Genomic DNA, 20,737 nt, shown 5'->3' with positions numbered 1-20,737 from the left:
TTCCTGCACGCCTTTATACGTATGTCTGAGTATTTTACGTTCAAAGCAGCCTAACCATTCATCACTTTTTGTTATCATCCACGTTTCTGATGCGTAAGAGAGGACGGGCTTGATTCGAGTTTTGTATAATCAATTTTTCTTCTTTTTGTGATTATGTTTGATGTTAAAAGTTTCCTTAATCCATCGTGCGCTCTATTTGCTAGATATGTACGTCTGTTAATTTCTGCAGTTACTGTATTACTTTGGTTGATTTGTGAGCCTAGACACAGTATAAAGAGGGACAGTAAAATTTCTTCTATGTCGGCACTTTGATCTCAAGAAGTACTACCGGCAGAGTACGCAATTGGTAATTCACCAGTGGTGGATGCGGGTTTTCCCTGTTAAAACCCGTACGTTTCTACGCGACCATCAGTGCTCTAGCGACTGGGAACCTTGCGCGGTCGCCATTCGCCTTAACGATTTTACTTCCAATTTTTCGGAGAGAAGTTCTACTGTCCCTCTTTATACTGTGGCCTAGATATACGAACTCTCTTACTTCTTCGAAAGTATATGTTCCAACCGTTAGATCGTCAGGTTAGTTCACATAATAATAATCTAAAATGACTTCCTATTTTTGAAGTTATACTTCTTTAGGCAGGAGGGTGAATTTTTATTTTTCCGGATGCATGCGCACACCGACAGTATGATATTCGTCGCTCAAACGTTATACGGGATCTGATTGGGTGTTAAAATCATCTGTCAATAATTGTTCAATATGGAGATTATGGATAAACAAATGTTGTGTATATTACTTTTATTGTTGTGATGGCAGAGAAAAAGCAAGTTTATAATTGTAGTGACTTCTTAAATAGTTTTTAAAAGCGACAGGTACGTAATAATTGTAAATGTTTCAGTATCCTAATCAAAAATTACATAGGTACCTACCTATTTGGAAATTTTAAAATGAATCTACCAAAATAGTATGTAATGCTTTGATTTACATAATTTGATTACCATCAAAATTTCTACCAATATTCACCTAATATATTGTTATTCCACAAAAATCAAACTAATTTGATTAAATTCATATAAGTAATAAACAACTGTCAAAAAGTTTATGGTGTAAACGTTCAGTTGGTGTATATTTCTACATGACAGACACGCGAAGGTGGCGTAATGGGAAAGCACTTCGATTTTGGACGGCGGGATCGACGGGAAGCGGGTTCGATCCCCAATGCAAGTAACTATTTTTTAATTTTTTTTTATACATTTTATGTTTGTAAGTATATTATTATATAATTTTTTTCAGAAAATACGTATTTAATTAAAATTTTTAGCAACAAGAATTATTGTTTAGCCGAAATCATTTCTTTGTGGCATTTTTCAATGTGTTTGTGTGTGTTTTATTCTTTTATTTTATAATTTTTGGTAATGTTTTAATAAAATTTTTTGGAAAGTAGTAAGTATTAAAATTAGTTTAATAGTTACATTAAATATAAATAAACTGTTTAAAGTATATTGATTTCGTTGAAATCATATAATAGAAGTATAACTTCTTACGTGCGTACAAAGTACACACATTCTTTTTTTATATGGAATAAAACTGCAGTAAGATTGAAATACAATTTTGACATATGTTTATTTTAATGTATACAAAATAACAATGTTTTAAGAAATACATTAACCAAACATACTTATAGTAGATAGGCAATTTCACAAACTAGTGTTTAGTATTGACAATAAGTTGTTTTTCAAAATGTGCAATTAAAATTATGCTTTCTATCTGTGTATAGATCACATTGATGGACTTTCGTAACTTTTTCCAAAATAGAAGTAATCTTATAGTTTTTGTTTAAAATATATTTTAATTTACTTCTTAGTACATATATGCCTATGTTTTCCTTTACCATACAAAAATCAAATCAACTGATTCACAAAGAGGCAAATTTTGTTTATTTTTCACCACTTTTTTCCACCATTCCAGAGGGTTTTCTTTCTGTGAAGATTTTCGGGTAAATATGTCCTTACTTCGATGATTGCCGCTGCTTTGGAATCGATTTCTTTTGGTGTTTCTACGGCCTCATCAAACTCTTCTCGAACTAAATGTTGTTCATCATCTGCGGCCGTCTTTTTTTCGGTCTTTTCGTCATTGTCATTAATAAGTATATTATCCGGCCGTCGTTTATCTACCTCGTTTTGCTGATGACTGTAAGCTATACTTCAAAGTTTCAAACTTATCTGACTGTGTCTAAAAATCCAAGAAGATCTGACTTTCCTATATAACAATTGGTCTCTCCTAAAAAGATGGTTTGACTGATCATCTGCAGAAAGTTTCCAAAGCTACTATTTCCACTCGGATCTCCAACCTTTGAAAGGAGACGGCGAAATAAGAAAAAGACTACGAGTAGAAAAAGCAGGGCCCCGTAAGGACTACTAACGCGTTTATGTAAACAAGGATTTTGGCGCCCCTTAAGGCATTTTGGAGTCTATATGTTCCAACATCTATCTATCTAACATCTCGGTGTTCATAGTCAAACAGTTTTGGTTTAAATTTCCTCCTGACCGTTGGTAACGGTGAAATCTTCTTCAATTTCGAGAGAGAGTGCTACTTCTTTCGCTTGTATAAGAATCTCTTGAAATTATTGGTCAGATCTATATTGCTGAAAGTATCTACTAAATTTTTTAGGTAGGTTTGACATACTTTAATACTTATTAATTGTAGCACTTTGCATTTGTTTTCTGACAATATTTATATGAAATAAAAGACATGCCAAATAATAATTCCACAAATAAATTGAAAATTTTTTATAGACGTTAAGAGGGAACTCGTTTTATGTCTTGCTTAAATGTGAAGGGAATTATCTTCAGCTACTTTAGAAGACTTTCGCAAACCTTAATTAAATAAAGTTTAAGGCTATGGGTACATAATTCGCAAATATTTTACGTGTATCCCTACTTTTTCTGTCTTTACACGGCAAATTACTTGTAGTAAAATTCACACTGGTATGGATATGTAAACATTACTAGAATGTCATTCTACTTGAAAATGTCATAATTAATTTAAAGAGATGGCTTTTGAATGTTCTTGGATAACTGTTATTTTTATAATTGCAAATTATTAATTCAGTTAATAAATGTGATAATTTTTTCACTAACTATGTTTTCAGTGATTGTAATAATTTATTTGTACAACAAAAACTAATAATCAATCGAGAAAAGAGAAAAAGTGTTAAAGTGATTTTTTAATAATATATTTTTATTATGGAACGCTTACGATTTTGAACATCTCTAACAACACAATACTTGGACCACAGGATATATCTGATGTATTCTCTTCTTGGATCTTCCACAAATAATACACAATAAATAACTTTTTATTAAGTTCACGTCTTAAATCAATTATTTATTAAATACACTATATATCAATAATATTTAATCAATTTCTCAAAATATTCCCGATGCAATGTCAAATATTTAAAATTGTCACTGATTGTCAATGTCTGACTGACAATATATGCTGACAATATTATATTCGGCTAAGTGCGTTGTAAGACAAAGACAGATTTGGAAAATATTACCACGGCATTGCGTTTATTTTTTTCGAATCCTGAAAAAACCAATAAATATTTTTGAAAAATTTAAACACAGAATGAAAGACTAAATTATTACAGAGGGCCGAAAGTCCCTTAGAATAAATAAAAAGTTTATTTTGAATTAGATATTTGAAATTAAAAATCACACTAAATTTTCTCTTAGTTTTTTACCCCTGTAACTTATTAAAATAAACATTATAGAAGTTCTCAGGGACTTTCGGCCCTCGCTAATAACGTAATCTTTCATTCTCCGTTTAAATTTTTCAAAAATACTTATTAGTTTTCTCAGGATTCGAAAAAAATGAATCCCCATTTGAATACCATTGCAGCCGAAAATACGTACCGATCCTCTTAAGGGGCTTTATTGAAACAATTCTGCTGGACAATATTGTCTCACTTAGACTACTTGAGGCTTTAAACTTAACCCGGGAAAAATTTTTCTCATAACCCACCTTTTTGTGAACGACGAAAAAATTTATATAGCTCTTGCACAAGATTAAAAAACTATTGTAGCATCTGACACTCGGATTCGCATCAAGAATGCGTTTTAGAAACGCAACTTGCTGTCCTTTCATGTTTGCCCAATTATCATAACCTTGTCAAAAATTGAACATTTTTTTGCAATTTTTGATCCTGAGTTTTGGCGCCCCTAAAGGATGGCACTCGTGTGAATTGCACATATGGTAGCGGGAGCCCTGAGCAACCCTGAGAATGAGCTTACAGTGTTGCAAGATTTATAAATTGTATTCATTTCTTGGAATTCCAAACCTGTTGTTAGGATAAAAAGTGGAATCTTTAATTTTCATGCATATTTAAAGTATCTTTCTGTGTAAACTTCGATCCGCACACATTACATTCATAAGGTTTCACACCTGTATGAATTCTCGTATGCACTTTCAACGTGGAAGCTTCTCTAAAGCCCCTCCAGCAAAAACTGCACACATGTTTCTTCTCTCCCGTATATGAATGCGTCTATGAGAGGATATTTGTGAGAGAAGCTTACAGTGTTGCCAGATGTATATTTTGTATTCATTTCTTGGAATTCCAAACCTGTCGTTAGGACAAAAAGTGGAGTTCTTAATTTTCATGCACTTTTATATGCACATTCAAAGTATTTTTCTGTGTAAACTTCGTCCCGCAAACATTACACTCATAAGGTTTCACGCCTGTATGAATTCTTGTATGCACTTTCAATGTGGAAGCTTCTCTAAAGCCTCTCCCACAAAAACTGCACGCGTGTTTCTTCTCTCCGGTATGAATGCGTCTATGAGACGTCATGTGAGAGGAAACTTTGAATTTTTTCCCACAGATGTCGCACTGATAGGGCCTTTCGTTTGTGTGAACTCGTGTGTGCGTTCGGACTTCAGCGGAAGATGCAAATACTTTGTTACACATTGGACATGGATGCTTCAACGGCTTCTTTTCTCCGGAATGGGTTCTACAACAAAATATCATTAAAAACTAACTATTCTACCAATGTTTTATCACAAATATATGTAGTTTATCAAAATATTCCTACCTGACATGATTTTTCAACTGTTGAGAAACCGAAAATCGCTCACCGCATGTACTACACATGAATGGGCACTCTTTAGTATGTTTAGACCTCACATGATCCTGCATTTTGACCTTTTGTGTGAAGGATTGACCACAATCTTCACAAATAAATTGTTGCTGATTAGTGTGCAGTTTCTTGTGTTTTATTAAAGAGCTTTTGTATGCGAAATATTTTTGGCAAACATTACATTGGTGCTGAAGCTTTTGCGAATGAACCTGGAATGAATAGAGTGCTTAAACATTTCTGTGATAATTTAAAAACTGGGTAATATTAGTCCAAGAGGCAGCGCTGAAAAATCTCTTTGAATTTACTAAAGCTAGATTTTTCACAATTGATTACTGTGATTGTGTAGAGAAACATACTGCGGTCGGTCAAGCGAAACGTAGAACAGGGGTTACTGAGAGGGTATCAAAGTTGCTTTCCTACGAAGGTAATTAAATCCGTTTACTAAGGTTGAAAATCAGTACACACATTCTAAATTGAATATAAATAAAAGTTATTATAGTCGGTCAGCTGTATGACGCGGACTCAGTGAATGTACAGGGTTATTCACTATATTTTGACCCCCTTGTAAACTGCTTTATTTACAGAATTAGAAAAAAATGTAAAATACAAAAGTTATTCGATTTTTAAATTATGATTTTTTGACATATATATGGTACTAGTGACGTCATCCATTTGGGCGTGATGACGTAATCGACTATTTTTTTAAATGGGAATAGGAGTCGAGTGCTAGCTCGTTTGAAAGGTTATTCAATTCTCTATTCAGTAATATAAACATTAACATGATTAATTATACAGGGTGTCCAAAAAAATTTTTTTAATTAAATTAATTCTTTAATTAATGATTCAAAAAATTTTTTTGGACACCCTGTATAAATAATGATCTTAATGTTTATAGTACTGTATAGAGAATACAGTATACATTTATTCCACTCCCAAAAAAACCTAATACATCATCATGTAAAGACTTTAGACTAATTAGTCTCATGAGCCACTCTCTCAAGCTGATTCTTAAGATAATTCTTAATAGAATCAAGCAGAAATGTGAAGAGACAATGGGAAACAAACAATTCGGTTTCAGAGAAGGATTGGGAACAAGGGAAGCTTTGTTCTCAATGTTAACATTACTTCAACGATCATGGGAAGTACAGAAACCAATTTACGTCTGCTTTATAGATTTTGAGAAGGCGTTTGATAGAGTTCAACATGATAGGTTGTTTCAATATCTAGAAATGATTGGAATATATGAGACTTTTACAACATCTATATTGGAATCAAGAAGCTTCTATTCTGGTAGACGGCAAAGAAACAGACAAAATTTGCATTTAAAGAGGTGTCAGACAGGGTTGTGTGTTATCCCCAACTTTGTTTAACGTATACTCAGAAATAATTTTAATGAAGCCTTGGAAGGACAATGTGGAGTTCGAAACGGGGGTGAAACTATTAACAACATCAGATATGCAGACGACACCGCGATAATGGCTGAAAACATCGAAGATCTTCAATTCCAATAACGGACTTAACATAAATGCAACAAAGACAAAGTTACTTGTGGTTAGTAAACAAGACGTCGGCCCTATGCAACTAATTGTCAGTGATGAATCAATAACAAAAGTTAACCATTTTAAATACCTAGGATGTTGGATAAACGAGACACTAAATCCGGATGAAGAAATTAAAACTCATATATAAATTGCAAGAGGAGCATTTATGAAACTTAGATCTATTCTGAGCAACTCTCAGCTGAACTTACACCTAAGAATCAAGTTCCTAAAATGTTATGTGTATCCTGTATTACTATATGGATGTGAAACCTGGATCATGAAGGTTAACATGATGAACAAATTAGAAGCCTTTGAGATGTGGTCATATCGTAGAATGCTCAGAATATCTTGGGTTCAACGCATTTCTAACAGAGAAGTCTTAAACAGAGTAGGTCAAGGCGAAGGTGACTTAATGAAGATGATAAAAAAGAGAAAACTTGAATATCTGGGGCATATAATGAGAGGTAGCAGATACAGGATGCTGCAGTTAATACTCAATGGAAAGATCGACGGAAAAAGAGGAATTGGTCGAAAGAAATATTCATGGCTCCGAAACCTTCGTCAATGGACTGGCTTATCGGCAGATCAATTGTTACATGCCGCACAAGATCGAGAACGATATCGGCAAATTGTTATGGAAGCTACCCACGCCTAAAAATTTGGGCACGGTACTTAAAGAAGAAGAAGGTAGAGAATTGAATAACCTTTCAAATGAGCTAGCACACGACCCCTATTCTCGTTTAAAAAATAGTCGATTACGTCATCACGCCCAGATGGACGACGTCACTAGTACGATATATATGTCAAAAAATCATAATTAAAAAATCGAATAACTTTTGTATTTTACATTTTTTTCTAATTCTGTAAATAAAGCAGTTTTAAAGCATTCTGTAAATAAAGCATTTATTCTGTAAATAAAGGGGGTCAAAATATAGTGAATAACCCTGTACATTCATTGGGGCCGACCGACCGGCTCTGTCCCGTCATACAGCTGACCGACTATAATAACTTTTATTTATATTCAATTTAGAATGTGTGTACTGATTTTCAGCCTTAGTAAATGGATTTAATTACCTTCGTAGGAAAGCAACTTTGATACCCTCTCAGTAACCCCTGTTCTACGTTTCGTTTGACCGACCGCAGTATGTTTCTCTACACAATCACAGTAATCAACTGTGAAAAATTTAGCTTTAGTAAATTCAAAGAGATTTTTCAGCGGTGCCTCTCCGTCTATACTGTTAGTTGTATTTTTTTATTATACAAAGTGAGTTTTATGTATAGAACACTTCAATTATCTCATAAACGGCTTGCATGATTTTTATACATGTTATTTATTTATTTATTTTATACTGTTAGTGAGTAAAGGTCTTGTGATGCGGCCGATATTATGGTGGTATTTGCGTTGTTGACAGATCTTCTGTTTTTCTGAAAATCTAATCAACTATCTTATTTCGAATGGGACACCCTGTATATTTTTTGCGATTTGAAGTCCTTAAGAAATACTGATTATTTTTCATGTAATATTTCCTATACCTAAATGCCGTAATTTTGGAGTTTGTAATGTGGTAGTTCTTCTAAGGACGACAGACTCAATAAAACACAAGTTAAAAATAAAGTAAATATATTAAAGATAATTATATACAGTTTAAAACAAATAAAATAAAATACAATTCCATCTTCTGCAAAGGAAAAACAATATTAAATTTTATTACAGTCATCCGATCATAATAGCAACATTAACCTAATACGATAAACCATATATACAATAATAATCTCGCTACGTTAAATCAACATAGCCCTATATTCCGCTCCGGAGATCATTCCTCGCTACTACCGCCTACTGCGATAACGATCATGGCAAGACCCCACGTCACTACGGTGGCGTCTACCTAGGCATAGTTCCACCTCACAAACGGTGCATCTTTGCCAAGCCAGCTAAAGCTCGTTCAATACGCGAGCAGCAGCTGTTGAGTCATGGTTAGTTCAATACGCTACCCACGACTCATCTTCTCATTCTCCTGGTTCGCCTTAAATATGCTCTCGCTGCCACTACTTCTTCGATTTCCCCCAGCAGTGCTATGAAGAAGGAATGCGCAAACACTGACACTCCTTCGGTCGTCTATGGTCAGGGCCTATTTTACCACTAGGCCCGTGAGGCACCTGCCTCAGGCCCGGGAAGATCACGAAAAATAATTTTTTATTGTAATAACAAAATAAATTTTCAAAATTCTTATATTTTACGAACAGCAAATGATAAATGATGACTTCACTGTTGATTTTCAAGCGACTTTATCTGACACAAATATCTCTCCGCCATCTCCTATAGAAAACAACAATGCCAATAACTCTTTTCCTAGCGATATAGAGGATTGGCCAAAACATTTAAATCTGGAATTTCAACAATATCTGATAAATAACCGACCGAGTCAATGTATTGATAAAATTAGTGAATGTGTTACACAACTGGATAATAATAAAACCAGACATTTGCAAAGTGCATTTTTTTTATAAAATTAAAGTGAATGGGGAAAAATTCTTCGCGAGTGGTTAGTGTACATAGTGTAGACGTGTTTATTGTTACATTTGTAAACTGATTTCCACGAAAATTATTGTTTTTTTAACTTTAGATGGGTATAATGACTGGAAAAATATCAATAGAACAGTTATTCAACATGAGCGATCTCCTGAATATATTTGATCATTTGGTACGTAGTCAAGAGAAGTAGTAGGTACAGCAAGACACATTGTAACATTAATGGAAAAAAGTTATTTAGAAGAAAAGGAACATTTTAGAAACGTTCTTCAACGAATAATAACAACTATTAAATTTTTGTCCAATCATTTTATGGTTCAACAACCAAATTATTCATTAACCAAAAGGAAATGCCATATATACAGTGTGTCGCATTTAGGATGAAGACAGCCCTATATTTTGGCTATCAAAATAAATACAGATTTGAAGTTTTGCACAATGCAGAGTCATACAGGTTAAATGTTCACATTTTTTAAGATAGCTGAAATTTAAATTTTAAATGCAGCCTACTGCCACTCCACAAACAGGGTAAATTTTCGATATTTTGCTTCGCGTTCGAGATATCGGAAAAAGTTTGTTCTAAATATTATTCTAACACAACATACCAAATTTCATGACAAAATTCGCATTTTTAATTTTTTCATTATTTGTAGTCAGGATCCTAAAACTTAAAATTGGCTGGCCGAGATGCATCTCGGGACAGACGAATTTTAGGGTCCTGACTACAATAAATACTGAAAAAGTTAAAAGTCCGAATTTTGCCATGCAGTTTATGTGGGGTTAGAATAAGATTTGGAACTACTTTTTCAAATAACTTTTTCCGATATCTCTGACGCGAAACAACATGTAGAACATTTACCCTGTATGTGGATTTGCAGTAGGCCGCGATTAAAATTTAAATTTCAGTTGAGTATCTTAAAACATGTAAACTTTTAACCTGTATGGCTGTGCAAAATTTCAAATCTGTATTTATTTTAATAGCCGAAATATAGAGCTGAAATTTAATTTATTGTTAATAAAAATTTAAATTTCTGGTGCAACTATATTTCTATTAAATAATCAATCCATTTAAAAAAAGTTGTTATTATTATTATTAAATCATATTTAGAGGCCCGAAAATTGTGTAGTGCCTCGGGCCCGATTTGAAGTAAAATAGTCTCTGTCTATGGTATTGCAGCTCATCGCTTGCCGAGGTATCATATCGTTACAAGTTATTGCTAGATTTATTAAAAAAAAATTAAAACAAATTATAAGAATTATTTTTTTTTGGCCCGGGCAGACATTAGGTTATTTGAATCATCGGGAACAAAAAGGTCCTTTGTAAATTTTCTTTAAAGTTGATCCTTTTCGAGTTATAAACAATTTAAAACTGAAAAAAAAAACGAAAAATTACGATTTTCAAATCTCAAAAACAAAAATAAATTATTTTTTTGAAATTAAGAAGTACCTAAAAACAAGTCCAAACCTTCTTCTATCCCCATAAGAATTTTTGGCAGGTTTTATTCTAAAACACTGTTTTTATTTTTGTTAATGAAGCGCTTATGTCCACATTGTCAACAAGTCCAAATTACTCATTCAAGGATCCAGTAAATGGATTATAATGGACCCCAATAAAATTTGGATTTAGGTTCTACTTATCCACCATTTCAAAGTTGAATTTATGCCGTTGGTTGCTTTTACTTGAGGGGTGACAGTCACCCCTTCTCAAGGATGAAAAAACATAATATATACATAAATACATATACATAATATATACATAATAACATATTTTCCGCAGATAACTCAAAAAATAAATATTTTATCGAAAAAAATGTTCTTAGCAAAAATGTAGCTTATAAAAAAACTAAAAACATGGTGTATCACTTTAGTCTATAAACTGAGTAAAAGCCAAGTTGTAGCTCATGAAAAATACGTTCTTTCCGTCTGATTCCAAATCGAATATTTTATCGTGAAATCACCGAAAAATTAAGCACTTTTCGGGAAAAATCCATTTAAACTTTTTTAAAGTGCTTACAAAAAGCTTCATTTTAATTGTTTATAAAACTTTCTAGCAATAAAAATAAGCGAGTTACACTCAAAATAAAGTAGGCCCCTTTTTTTGGTAAAAAAATCATGAAAATCTCCCCGTGTTTACCTCCCCAAATGAAATTAATCGTTACAGCTTTACAAACAGTTTACTTTACTTATTTCATTTTTATATGATCTATCAGTTTCACCGGTTTAAAGTGATTATTTTTGAAAGGGCTATAGTTAACAGGGCTTAAACGAGTCACTATACACGAGTGTGTATGCAAATTTTGAACAGCCATACCTTAACCAATTTGTTTCTTATAGAAAATTAAAATGAAACTAGCATATTTGTAACAGTAAAACTTATATTTTTTTAATCTTTGAGATTTTCCGTATCACCAATACTTGTTAAGTATTTCTAAAAAAGCAAATTTTTCCAAAATTAAAAAAAAAAATTTTTACTATACAACCAAATTTTTCAGAAATAAGCACTTCAAACCGGTCAAACTTACAGATCATATAATATGATCATTTTTCTCATGACTCATGAGGATCTTTCAGTGCGTCAGTTTTTCGATTTCTTTCTAACGCATTAAATTGTATATGACAGAAAAAAACGCACGTCGGTGACATTTATAACATTTATTCTAGTTGTCAATAGGTGGCGCTATAATCGAAAAAAAAAAATATTTACCTAATTATATAATATATCTACGAAAATAATCTGTACAATTTATAAGACTATACAAATCAAAGAAAATACCATTTTATAAATACAATTAACAAAATTGATTTGTTTTTATGCCAAATTTCAAATAAAATGTGACAACTGTCAGATTTAATTAAAATTTCATGTTAGAATAATGTCATAAATGTGTATTATCACGGACTTACCTTTTTTTCTATCATTTGTATCGCACTGAAAAATGCTCATGAAAAGAAGCATAAACAATATACATACATTTAAAGTAAATGGTAAAGCGGTAACGATTAATTTTATTTAGAGTGCTAAATAGAGGAGGATTTTCGCGATTTTTTTTACCAAAAAAGAGGGGCAAACTTTTTTTTCCGCGTAACTCGTTTATTTTTTCTGCTAAAAACTTTTGTCAAAAATAGAAATAAATTTTTAAACACTTTAAAAAATGTTTATTAGTTTTTCCCGAGAATTGCTTAATTTTTCGGTGATTTCACGTTGAAATATTCGATTTGGAATTAGACGAATAAGAACGTATTTTTCATGAGTTACAACTTTGCTTTTACTTGGTTTATAGACTTTGGTGGTACACCCAGGGGCGGATCCAGAAAATTGTGTTGGGGGGGCACAAGGTTCAAACTTAGAATAAGGAATATTATGTATTACAGTGAGATTTGTGAATTGCGATGACTAAATACCTAAACCTAATTTTTTTAATAAATTAACTTATTTATAATAAAATATGCAGTTGTATTCAAAATTATTTGTTTGCATTTTATTAGGAACTTTAGAATTATTAATATCGAATATTACCATTTTAATTCAAAAATACTGGTCAGAAGACCTCGACCTGTAAGCTGTTAGTTACCATGAATTTAAGATCTCCAAAATGTTGTTTACATGATAAAAATACACAACACATAAGTATACGTATACTGTATTTCAATATAATACAGCTAAAAACATGAATAAAATTACTTTTTCTTCCACAATCTTATAAAATCTTGAGAGACAGCTTTCGCTTGTGCTTCCTTGCGTACACGTCCAAGACTTCTTCGGCGTCCAATGCACTAGATAAGTCTTGGTGAACATGGAGTAATGCCAGTCCATTAAGCCTCTCTTCCGTCATGGTCGTTCGCAGATATGTCTTCATACGACGCAAAGCCGAAAAGGTTCGCTCCGCTGTACTCGTCGTCACAGGAAGAGTGCACAGCAGCTGCAGTAAAACTTGTACATTTGGCAGTGGTTCGGCCAACTTGTATGCCTGTGCTGGATGTTTTGGCATTTCTTTTGCAGAATTGGACCACAGGTGTTTCCAAATTTGTAGCTCACCTTTCAGAGCAGAGAAGCACGGTAAATCATATTCATATTTACGAGCTCCTTGAAGAATATCCCTTATTTGATCATCATTGAGATCTGGTGAGAGAAGATGTTGTAGCTTACCTACACATTCCATTTCATATGTTATATAGATATAACATATTATGTTGACTGTAGAAGTGTAGAGCAGAATATATTGTATTTTATGAAATAATATAATATTGTAATATAACCAATTAATGCATTTATGTTCCCGAAATAAATTATTTGAATCAGGTACAATATGTTTCATAAAAGAACTTTTGAACCCATTTTATCTAGTGTATTTTTATTTCGTCTGGGGGGGGGGGCACGTGCCCCCGTGCCCCCCCTTGGATCCGCCACTGGGTACACCTTGTTTTTAGTTTTCTTATAAGCTACACTTTTGCTAAGAATACTTTTTTCGACAAAATATTTATTTTTTGAGTTATCTGCGGAAAACCGTTTGAAAACGTAGTTTTTTTGTCGAAAAATAAACATTTTCAATCGCAAATATCTCGAAAAGTATTGACTTACTTATAAAATATTGACTTACTTAAAAACTCTATAAAACGAAAGTTGCTTATAATCAGTCAATTTATCCATTTCTGGGCTTATCTTGAACGTATGTTTTTTCACCCCCGAGAAGGGGTGACTGTCACCCCCCAAGTAAAAGCAACCAACGGCACATATTCAACTTTGAAGTGGAGGGTAAGTAGAACCTAAATCCAAATTTTCATGCAATTCGGAGTTGCCCCTGAAAATTACACTCCAAAACGGTCATTTATTGGGCTTCTGACAGAATAAGGTTTGAACTTGAACTTGGGCACTTCTTAATTTCAAGAATAATATGTTTACTTGTGTTTTTAAGCATTGAAAATCGTCATTTTGCGTTTTTTCAATTCTAAAATGTTTATAACTCGAAAACCATCAACAAAAAACATAAAACAATGTCTGCTCGGGTAGAAAAAATTGATTGTTATAAATTCATTTAATTTTAAAAATAAATGTAAATGCATTTAGGTATAGGAAATATTACATCAAAAATAATCAGTATTTCTTAAGGACTTCAAAACGTAAAAAATGCACAGTTTGTTCCATTTGAAATAAGAAAGTTCATTAGATTTCCAGAAAAACGGAAAATCTGACAACAATGTAAATACCCCTATATTATCGGCCACACAGACCCTTAGCCGAGAAGACCCTTAACCACCAAAATCTATAAAAATCGTGCAAGCCATTTCTGAGATAATTGACGAGCTCCATAAGTAAAACTCACTCTGTAATGGATACTGTATTTTCTTACTGTCATATGTTGATGCACTTGTGACTTAGTTGAAAATCCTTTTCCACAAATTTCACAAGCATACAGTTTTTCTCCAGTATGTCTTTTTATGTGAATCCTCAGTTTATACCTGTCATAAAACTTTAGACCACACTCATTGCATTGGTGTCTTTTTGGTACTTCATTATGCTGCCTTAAGTGTTTTTGAAGATTACTCTGCTCAGAAAATCGCTTTCCGCAAAAGGAGCAGGGGTGTGTTTTTACTCCAGTGTGAAGTTTTAAATGCCGTTTTAAAGAAGCTGGAGTTTTTACTATTTTATTGCAAATGTTGCATTGATTTCTTTTGGATAAATTGTTTGATACCTAAAAATATCAACACATAGTTAGAATTTAGAAAACTTATTGTGGAGAAAAGAAAACTGGGAAGGATCTGGCAATGCTCTAGAGCTCCATCTGATAAAACTAAACTAAATAATGCTATTTAACAGCTTAAAAGAGAAATTAGTAAAAATAAAAACGAATCAATTAGAAACTATCTAAGAAACTAACAAATGATAGCACAACTGATTAGTCCCTCTGGAGAGCCACTAAGAAATTAAAACAACCAATATTTCAAAATCATGCATTAAGAAATACAGATGGAAGCTGGACAAAAAGCAATTTAGGCAAGGCTAGTCAATTTACTGAATATATCTAGGAAGCATTTCAGACAAATGAAGGTGATAACACACTTGAATGGGAAAATGTCACACAGGAAGAAGGTGAAATTAAACTAGTCGCTCCAACGGAAGTATCCAATGAAATTAAAGCAAACATCAATCCCAGAAAAGCTCGTGAGTTTGATTTAATTACTGGGGAAATCTTAAAACAGCTCCCTAGAAAAGCCATATAGATCAGTAAGGATCTGCGAAAAACGTCTATTTTTGGATGTGAGAGGTGGCATTCGGATTTTTGCAGATAAAGTTAGGTGACACCTTCAGTAATAATAATTGATTGATGGATTCGACCGTTACTTGATGGAAGTTCATTTTATCTCACAATAAAACACTGAAAAATGTTTGTTTGCTATACTTCCACAAAATTTATTACAACTATGTTATTACTACAGCTGTTTCGGCAAAGTGCCTTTCTCAAGTGATTCACCTTCTAGATCATAATCATTCTTTCAATGAAGAGTTTCAAATTCTACATATTCAAAATAAAGTCCTTAAGCTATCACTTTTAGAATCAATGGAAATTAATAAATTAAAAAATACAGATATAATTCTGAATGACCAACTCGAGACAAATAGCTCCCCACTCCTCAACCTCTTCAGTTAAAGACTTAAAAAGGCAAACACATCACTTGAGAAAGGCACTTTGCCGAAACAGCTGTAGTAATAACATAGTTGTAATAAATTTTGTGGAAGTATAGAAAACAAACGTTTTTCAGTGTTTTATTGTGAGAATAATAATTGACTTATGCTCCTTCCCATATATGCCCGAAACATTAATAAAAAAATTAAAATATTTAAAAATTTCGAAAAACATCGATTTTTTCTGCTTTCTTTGCTTATAACTTTAAAACGATTCGTTTTGGAAAAAAGTCGTAGAGAAATAAAATAAAGATAATTGAATTTTGTATGATATACGACTGGTAAAAAATGTCTTAAGGTATTACCTTCTCTGCAATATAGCAATAAATACAAAATAAGGGGGCAAAATAAGTCTGTTGTTATTCAATATTTTTTAACCACTTTGGTGGCACTTAGAACCTTAGTAATTGGCTTAGGAAATTCTTTGTAACATACTTAAATCGTGTACCAAATTTCATTAAAATCGACCTAATAAATTTTGCATAATAAATTTGCAATCTAAATGTTTTTAAAAAAGTTCAAATTTTTTAAAATCTTTCTGAACAAAAAGTAGACCATTTAGAAGTTGGCTAATTTTTTACATATAAAGAGGTGCTCTACCTATCTAATACACTTTACAGAATTAAAATCGGATTATTTAAGGGGCCTCAGCAATGTTTTAAATTTATAAACAATTTTTTGGCTTATAAACAAATAGCTTTGTTTAATAATAAAAAAATTAATTTTTAGCAATGCAAATAATAAAAACCGATATAATTTGAGTTAAACTTTCAAATGCTGTCAGCAGAATTGCTATTTTATTTTTTAATCAAACGTTATTCGCGTTCAAAAATTGCAATTTCTCGATTTTTTGAAAGTTCCACCGCGTTTATCTCGAAAACTATGCATTCTACGAAATAACTTAAAAGAACATTTTTTGCTTAGAATTACCCAAGAAATACAAAAAAATGTTTTATTTTGCGAAAAATCGATGTAATGTAATTCCTCAAGTTCTTTGTTTATAACAATCTTATCGACATCCGGATCAACTGTTACCCAAAAAATTCGTGTTCTACGGGTCAAAATACATAAAAAAACTTTGGATCAGTCCATCTAAATAAAGGAGCCCGTAACACCCCCTCCTGGCCACAGCACTAATTTGTTTATAAGCCAAAAAATTGTTTATTAACTTTAAAACATTGCTGAGGCTGCTTAAATAATCCGATTTCAACTCTGTAAAGTGCATTACATAGGTGGAGTACTTCTTTATATGTAAAAAAATTGACAAATCTTTGTATATTCTAGTTTTTGTTGTGCAAGATTTTAAAAAATTTTAATTTTTTAAAAAAAGTTTAGATTGCAAAGTTATTATGCAAAATCTAGTAAGTCAATTTTAATGAAATTGGGTGTACGGTTTTAGCACATTACAAAAATTTTCTAAGCGAATTAGGAAGGTTCCAAGTGTAACCTAGTGATGGAAAATCATTGAATAAGGACAGGCTTGTTTTGCCACCTTATTTTATATTTATTGCTATTTTGAAGCAAGGGTGATAAATTAAGACAGTTTTAACCAATCGCATCTGATAGAAAATTTGATTATCTTTGTTTTATTTCTATACGACTTTGTTCCAAAATGAATAGTTTTAAAGTTATAAGCAAAAAAAGTAGAAAAAAAAAACGAAATTTTTTGAAATTTTTAAATATTTTATTTTTTTTATTAATGTTCCGGGCATATTTGAGAAGGAGCATAAATCAATTATTATTAACGAAGTTATCACCTAACTTTATCCGCAAAAATCTGAATGCCACCTCTCACATCCACCTAAAAACAGATCCTTACTGGTCTAATAGTAATATAGTAAAGCTAACATATAAATAATACCTTATTCAGATTAAGATATATTCCGAAGATATGGAAAGTGGCAGAGTGTGTCATTTTGGAACTACTAAATTTTTTTATTTTATTAGTAGTTCCAAAATGACACAAAATCTAGGCATCGGATAAAAAAGTTTATTTAAAGAAAGTGTATTTTTTTGTTCTTCTTAATGGCGGTACAGGCTCGTTTTTTTAATATTGTATTTAATTACAGAGTAATTTCCACATATTAATATATTTTTCAAATTGGGCTCTGTAGCGCCATTCTTTATTATATTACGAATGCGTGTGCCAAATATCTCGAAAAAATATTCAAAATTACAGCCGCAATCTTGGAACGCGTTTTCGCTACCTGTTGATCGCTACTGTTTCACCTCAATAACATACCTTTTAAAGCTCTTTATAATTTGTAGCACGAAATATTGTAAAATCTTTCAGTTTCTCTGTAAATTTGGTGAATATTGTATACAAACAAATGAGAACTGACAGACTAACCGGTCTACCATTAGATGTTGCCAAGTTTCAACTTCATGGCTTGTTAAGTAAAGGTGGCTATGTCTAATTCCATCACACCAGTTTGGGTTTTGAGAAATTCGTTCAACTATTGACCAAGTCCATATAATAGAGGTTACTAGAAGAAAAGAAAGTTTACTGCACTGTTTTCCTCGACGTGGCGCAAGCTTTGATAAAGTAAGTATGGTACAAAGGACTTAAAAAAATTAAGCAGAATTTTGCCGACTAAATACACAGAATTATTAGAATCATATGTTTCAGATATTTTTTGGATTTAAGCAAGAAGAAGCCTACTCAGAACTAAAAGAAATCAATGCAGTTGTACTACAAGGTAGTGTGATAGGACCAATCCTGTACCTATTATATACTAGTGATATTCCTGAATTAAATCAAAACACAATTGCTACCTTTGCTGATGATTGTGCTGTCTTGCCTGTAGGTGAAGACCATGAAGAAGCAGCAAGAAAACTACAAGCCTGTTAACAAACTAACAACCGGTATAAATGCTGGTGAAATAAATTAAATGAGTCAGTGCACATTAATTTTATAGACAAGAAAAAACAACACAGCCCTGTTAATGTAAATAACACTCAGATACCATAAATATGTTGATACAGCAAAATATTTGGGTATTATACCGGATTTACGCTCAGTCCTGTTGGACAGGGAATTGGGCAGTGTTAATGTGTAAATATCTCACTCGCGCTAATGCTGCTCATGCTACTGCCATTGCACTGTGCTCCCCAAAAAGGAGAGGCAGCACGAATGCAAGTGAGTATTAGTCATGAGGACATTGCTGACATTGGTGAGGACTGGTGTGAACACTTCACTCGCGTCGATATCATATTTTGGGCAATATTTCTGACATCAGCATTAGCAGTGGCAAAGGCTGAGTTTAAATCCGGCATTACATTAGATGCTAGGCAAGGATGAAGGGCCCATGTTAAAAAGAAAAGAACAGCTTAACATCAAGTATAAAAAGTGTATTGGCTATTGGAAAAACAATATATTTGTAAAAACAGATTTTGAAACCTATATGGACATATGGCATCCAGCTGTGAGGTTGTGATAGTAAAAGTAATTTATGTATCATCTAGAGATTCCAAAACAAGAATCTAAAGAGCATTGTCAATACTCCTTGGTACTGTAGGAAGTACTATAGGAACAGTGACCTCCATAGGGACCTGAATGGATACTGTTAACAAGATCATTGAAAAATTTGCTGGTAGACACAAACAACTTCTTCAACACGTCAAAGTAGAGGCCATCCAACTCCTTGACAACACTGATCTGGCTAGGAGACTCAAGAGGAAGAAACCCTTCGAGTTAGTTAAGTGAAAGCAGAGTATAGTGGAAGTAATGGTACAGGTTAATATTTGTGCAATAAACTAACAGAACCTATGGGATACTAGTGAGTTTGTCCTTAGTCCTAAGTTTTTAGTAGTAATTTAGGCTAGAAGAAAGCTGCCCATTGATCATATTGTTTGATCAGATTGTAATGTTCTTAACCATCTTATTGGTGTTTAATAAGAAAACATATTAGTAAGCCACCTTAAAAATATTCAATATAAGAAATATGTTGTGAAGTACTAACTAAAAAACTGACTATATCATTGTATATCTTACGGGTGTGTTTTGTATAATAGTCGTAACATTATTTTCTAGCTGCACTGTGCTACCAACATTATTGTACAAGGAATTATCTTCTTGGTTCTGATTTTCATAGTAAACATTTTCTGTGTATGTTACTTGGGCTTTTAAAACTGCCTGTAGAAGTCTGTCGTTTTCTAGGGCTTTATTTCTAAATATATTAAACTGTTTTACATCTTCGAAGCAATAAGAACATATTAAATTTGGCAATGCATCATATTGATGGATCTGAAAAGTGAATATTAAGTTTTGGATAAATCATTTAAAGTTTAAAGCTAATAATGTACTTGTAAGGTGGTGATACTTTGGACAATTTCTGCTAGATTGTCTTGAAATAAATGTTTCATCATTGGATACTCGTTTAAGCAAATACGGCATATTCTATTTATGTTTAATTCTGGATAATTTGTTTCCATTTTAGATTTTAGTCTTTTCTTTTAGACTTGTGTTGTCAATTTATCAAAAAACAAAACAATGATACCATAACAAAAGTGAAGTTGGCGACAGTACACAGCTAAACAGAGGCGCATCATTATATGGTTTATTCCACCAACATACGCCTGTTTTGGATTATCGCGACAACGAATATTTCAGTGTGCAACATAAGAAGTACGAATGTAAATGGCTCCAATAATTATTCCAATAAACAGCAATGTAATTTGCAATTTATTTTCGTTCTTCATATTTTGCACAATAAAATATTCGTTGTCGAAATGATCCAACACAGGCGTATATTCGTGGAATAGGGTATAGGAAGAATATAATGAACATTTTTTATAAGCATTAGGGCCGGTTTCACCATCGACAAATAGCGGTCTATTCAATGA

General features: G+C 32.5%; 1 protein-coding gene across 1 annotated transcript; it reads right to left on the bottom strand.

Moving 5' to 3' along the window:
- Positions 1-1,593: 1,593 nt before the first annotated feature.
- Positions 1,594-20,406, bottom strand: LOC126884781 (zinc finger protein OZF-like). The gene is made up of 5 exons (XM_050651008.1): positions 20,198-20,406; positions 19,887-20,138; positions 14,559-14,900; positions 5,092-5,345; positions 1,594-5,010 (listed from the first exon to the last, which is right to left on the bottom strand). Exons 1-5 carry the CDS (start codon positions 20,324-20,326, stop codon positions 4,650-4,652), a joined length of 1,338 nt encoding a protein of 445 aa, XP_050506965.1. The 5' UTR covers positions 20,327-20,406; the 3' UTR covers positions 1,594-4,649.
- Between the last annotated feature and the right edge of the window lie 331 nt (positions 20,407-20,737).

The sequence above is a fragment of the Diabrotica virgifera genome, chromosome 5 (genome assembly GCF_917563875.1).
Source record: "Diabrotica virgifera virgifera chromosome 5, PGI_DIABVI_V3a".
NCBI lineage: Eukaryota > Metazoa > Arthropoda > Insecta > Coleoptera > Chrysomelidae > Diabrotica > Diabrotica virgifera.
Note: the sequence above shows the minus strand (reverse complement) of the source record. Positions and strands in the feature narration are given on the sequence as shown.

Coding starts and splice junctions, on each gene's coding strand:
- LOC126884781 (XM_050651008.1), bottom strand. CDS start 20,326: ATGGAAACAAATTATCCAGAATTAAACATAAATAGAATATGCCGTATT. Junction 20,139..20,197: donor AAAGTATCACCACCTTACAA/GTACATTATTAG, acceptor TTCACTTTTCAG/ATCCATCAATATGATGCATT. Junction 5,011..5,091: donor CAGTTGAAAAATCATGTCAG/GTAGGAATATTT, acceptor ATTTTGTTGTAG/AACCCATTCCGGAGAAAAGA.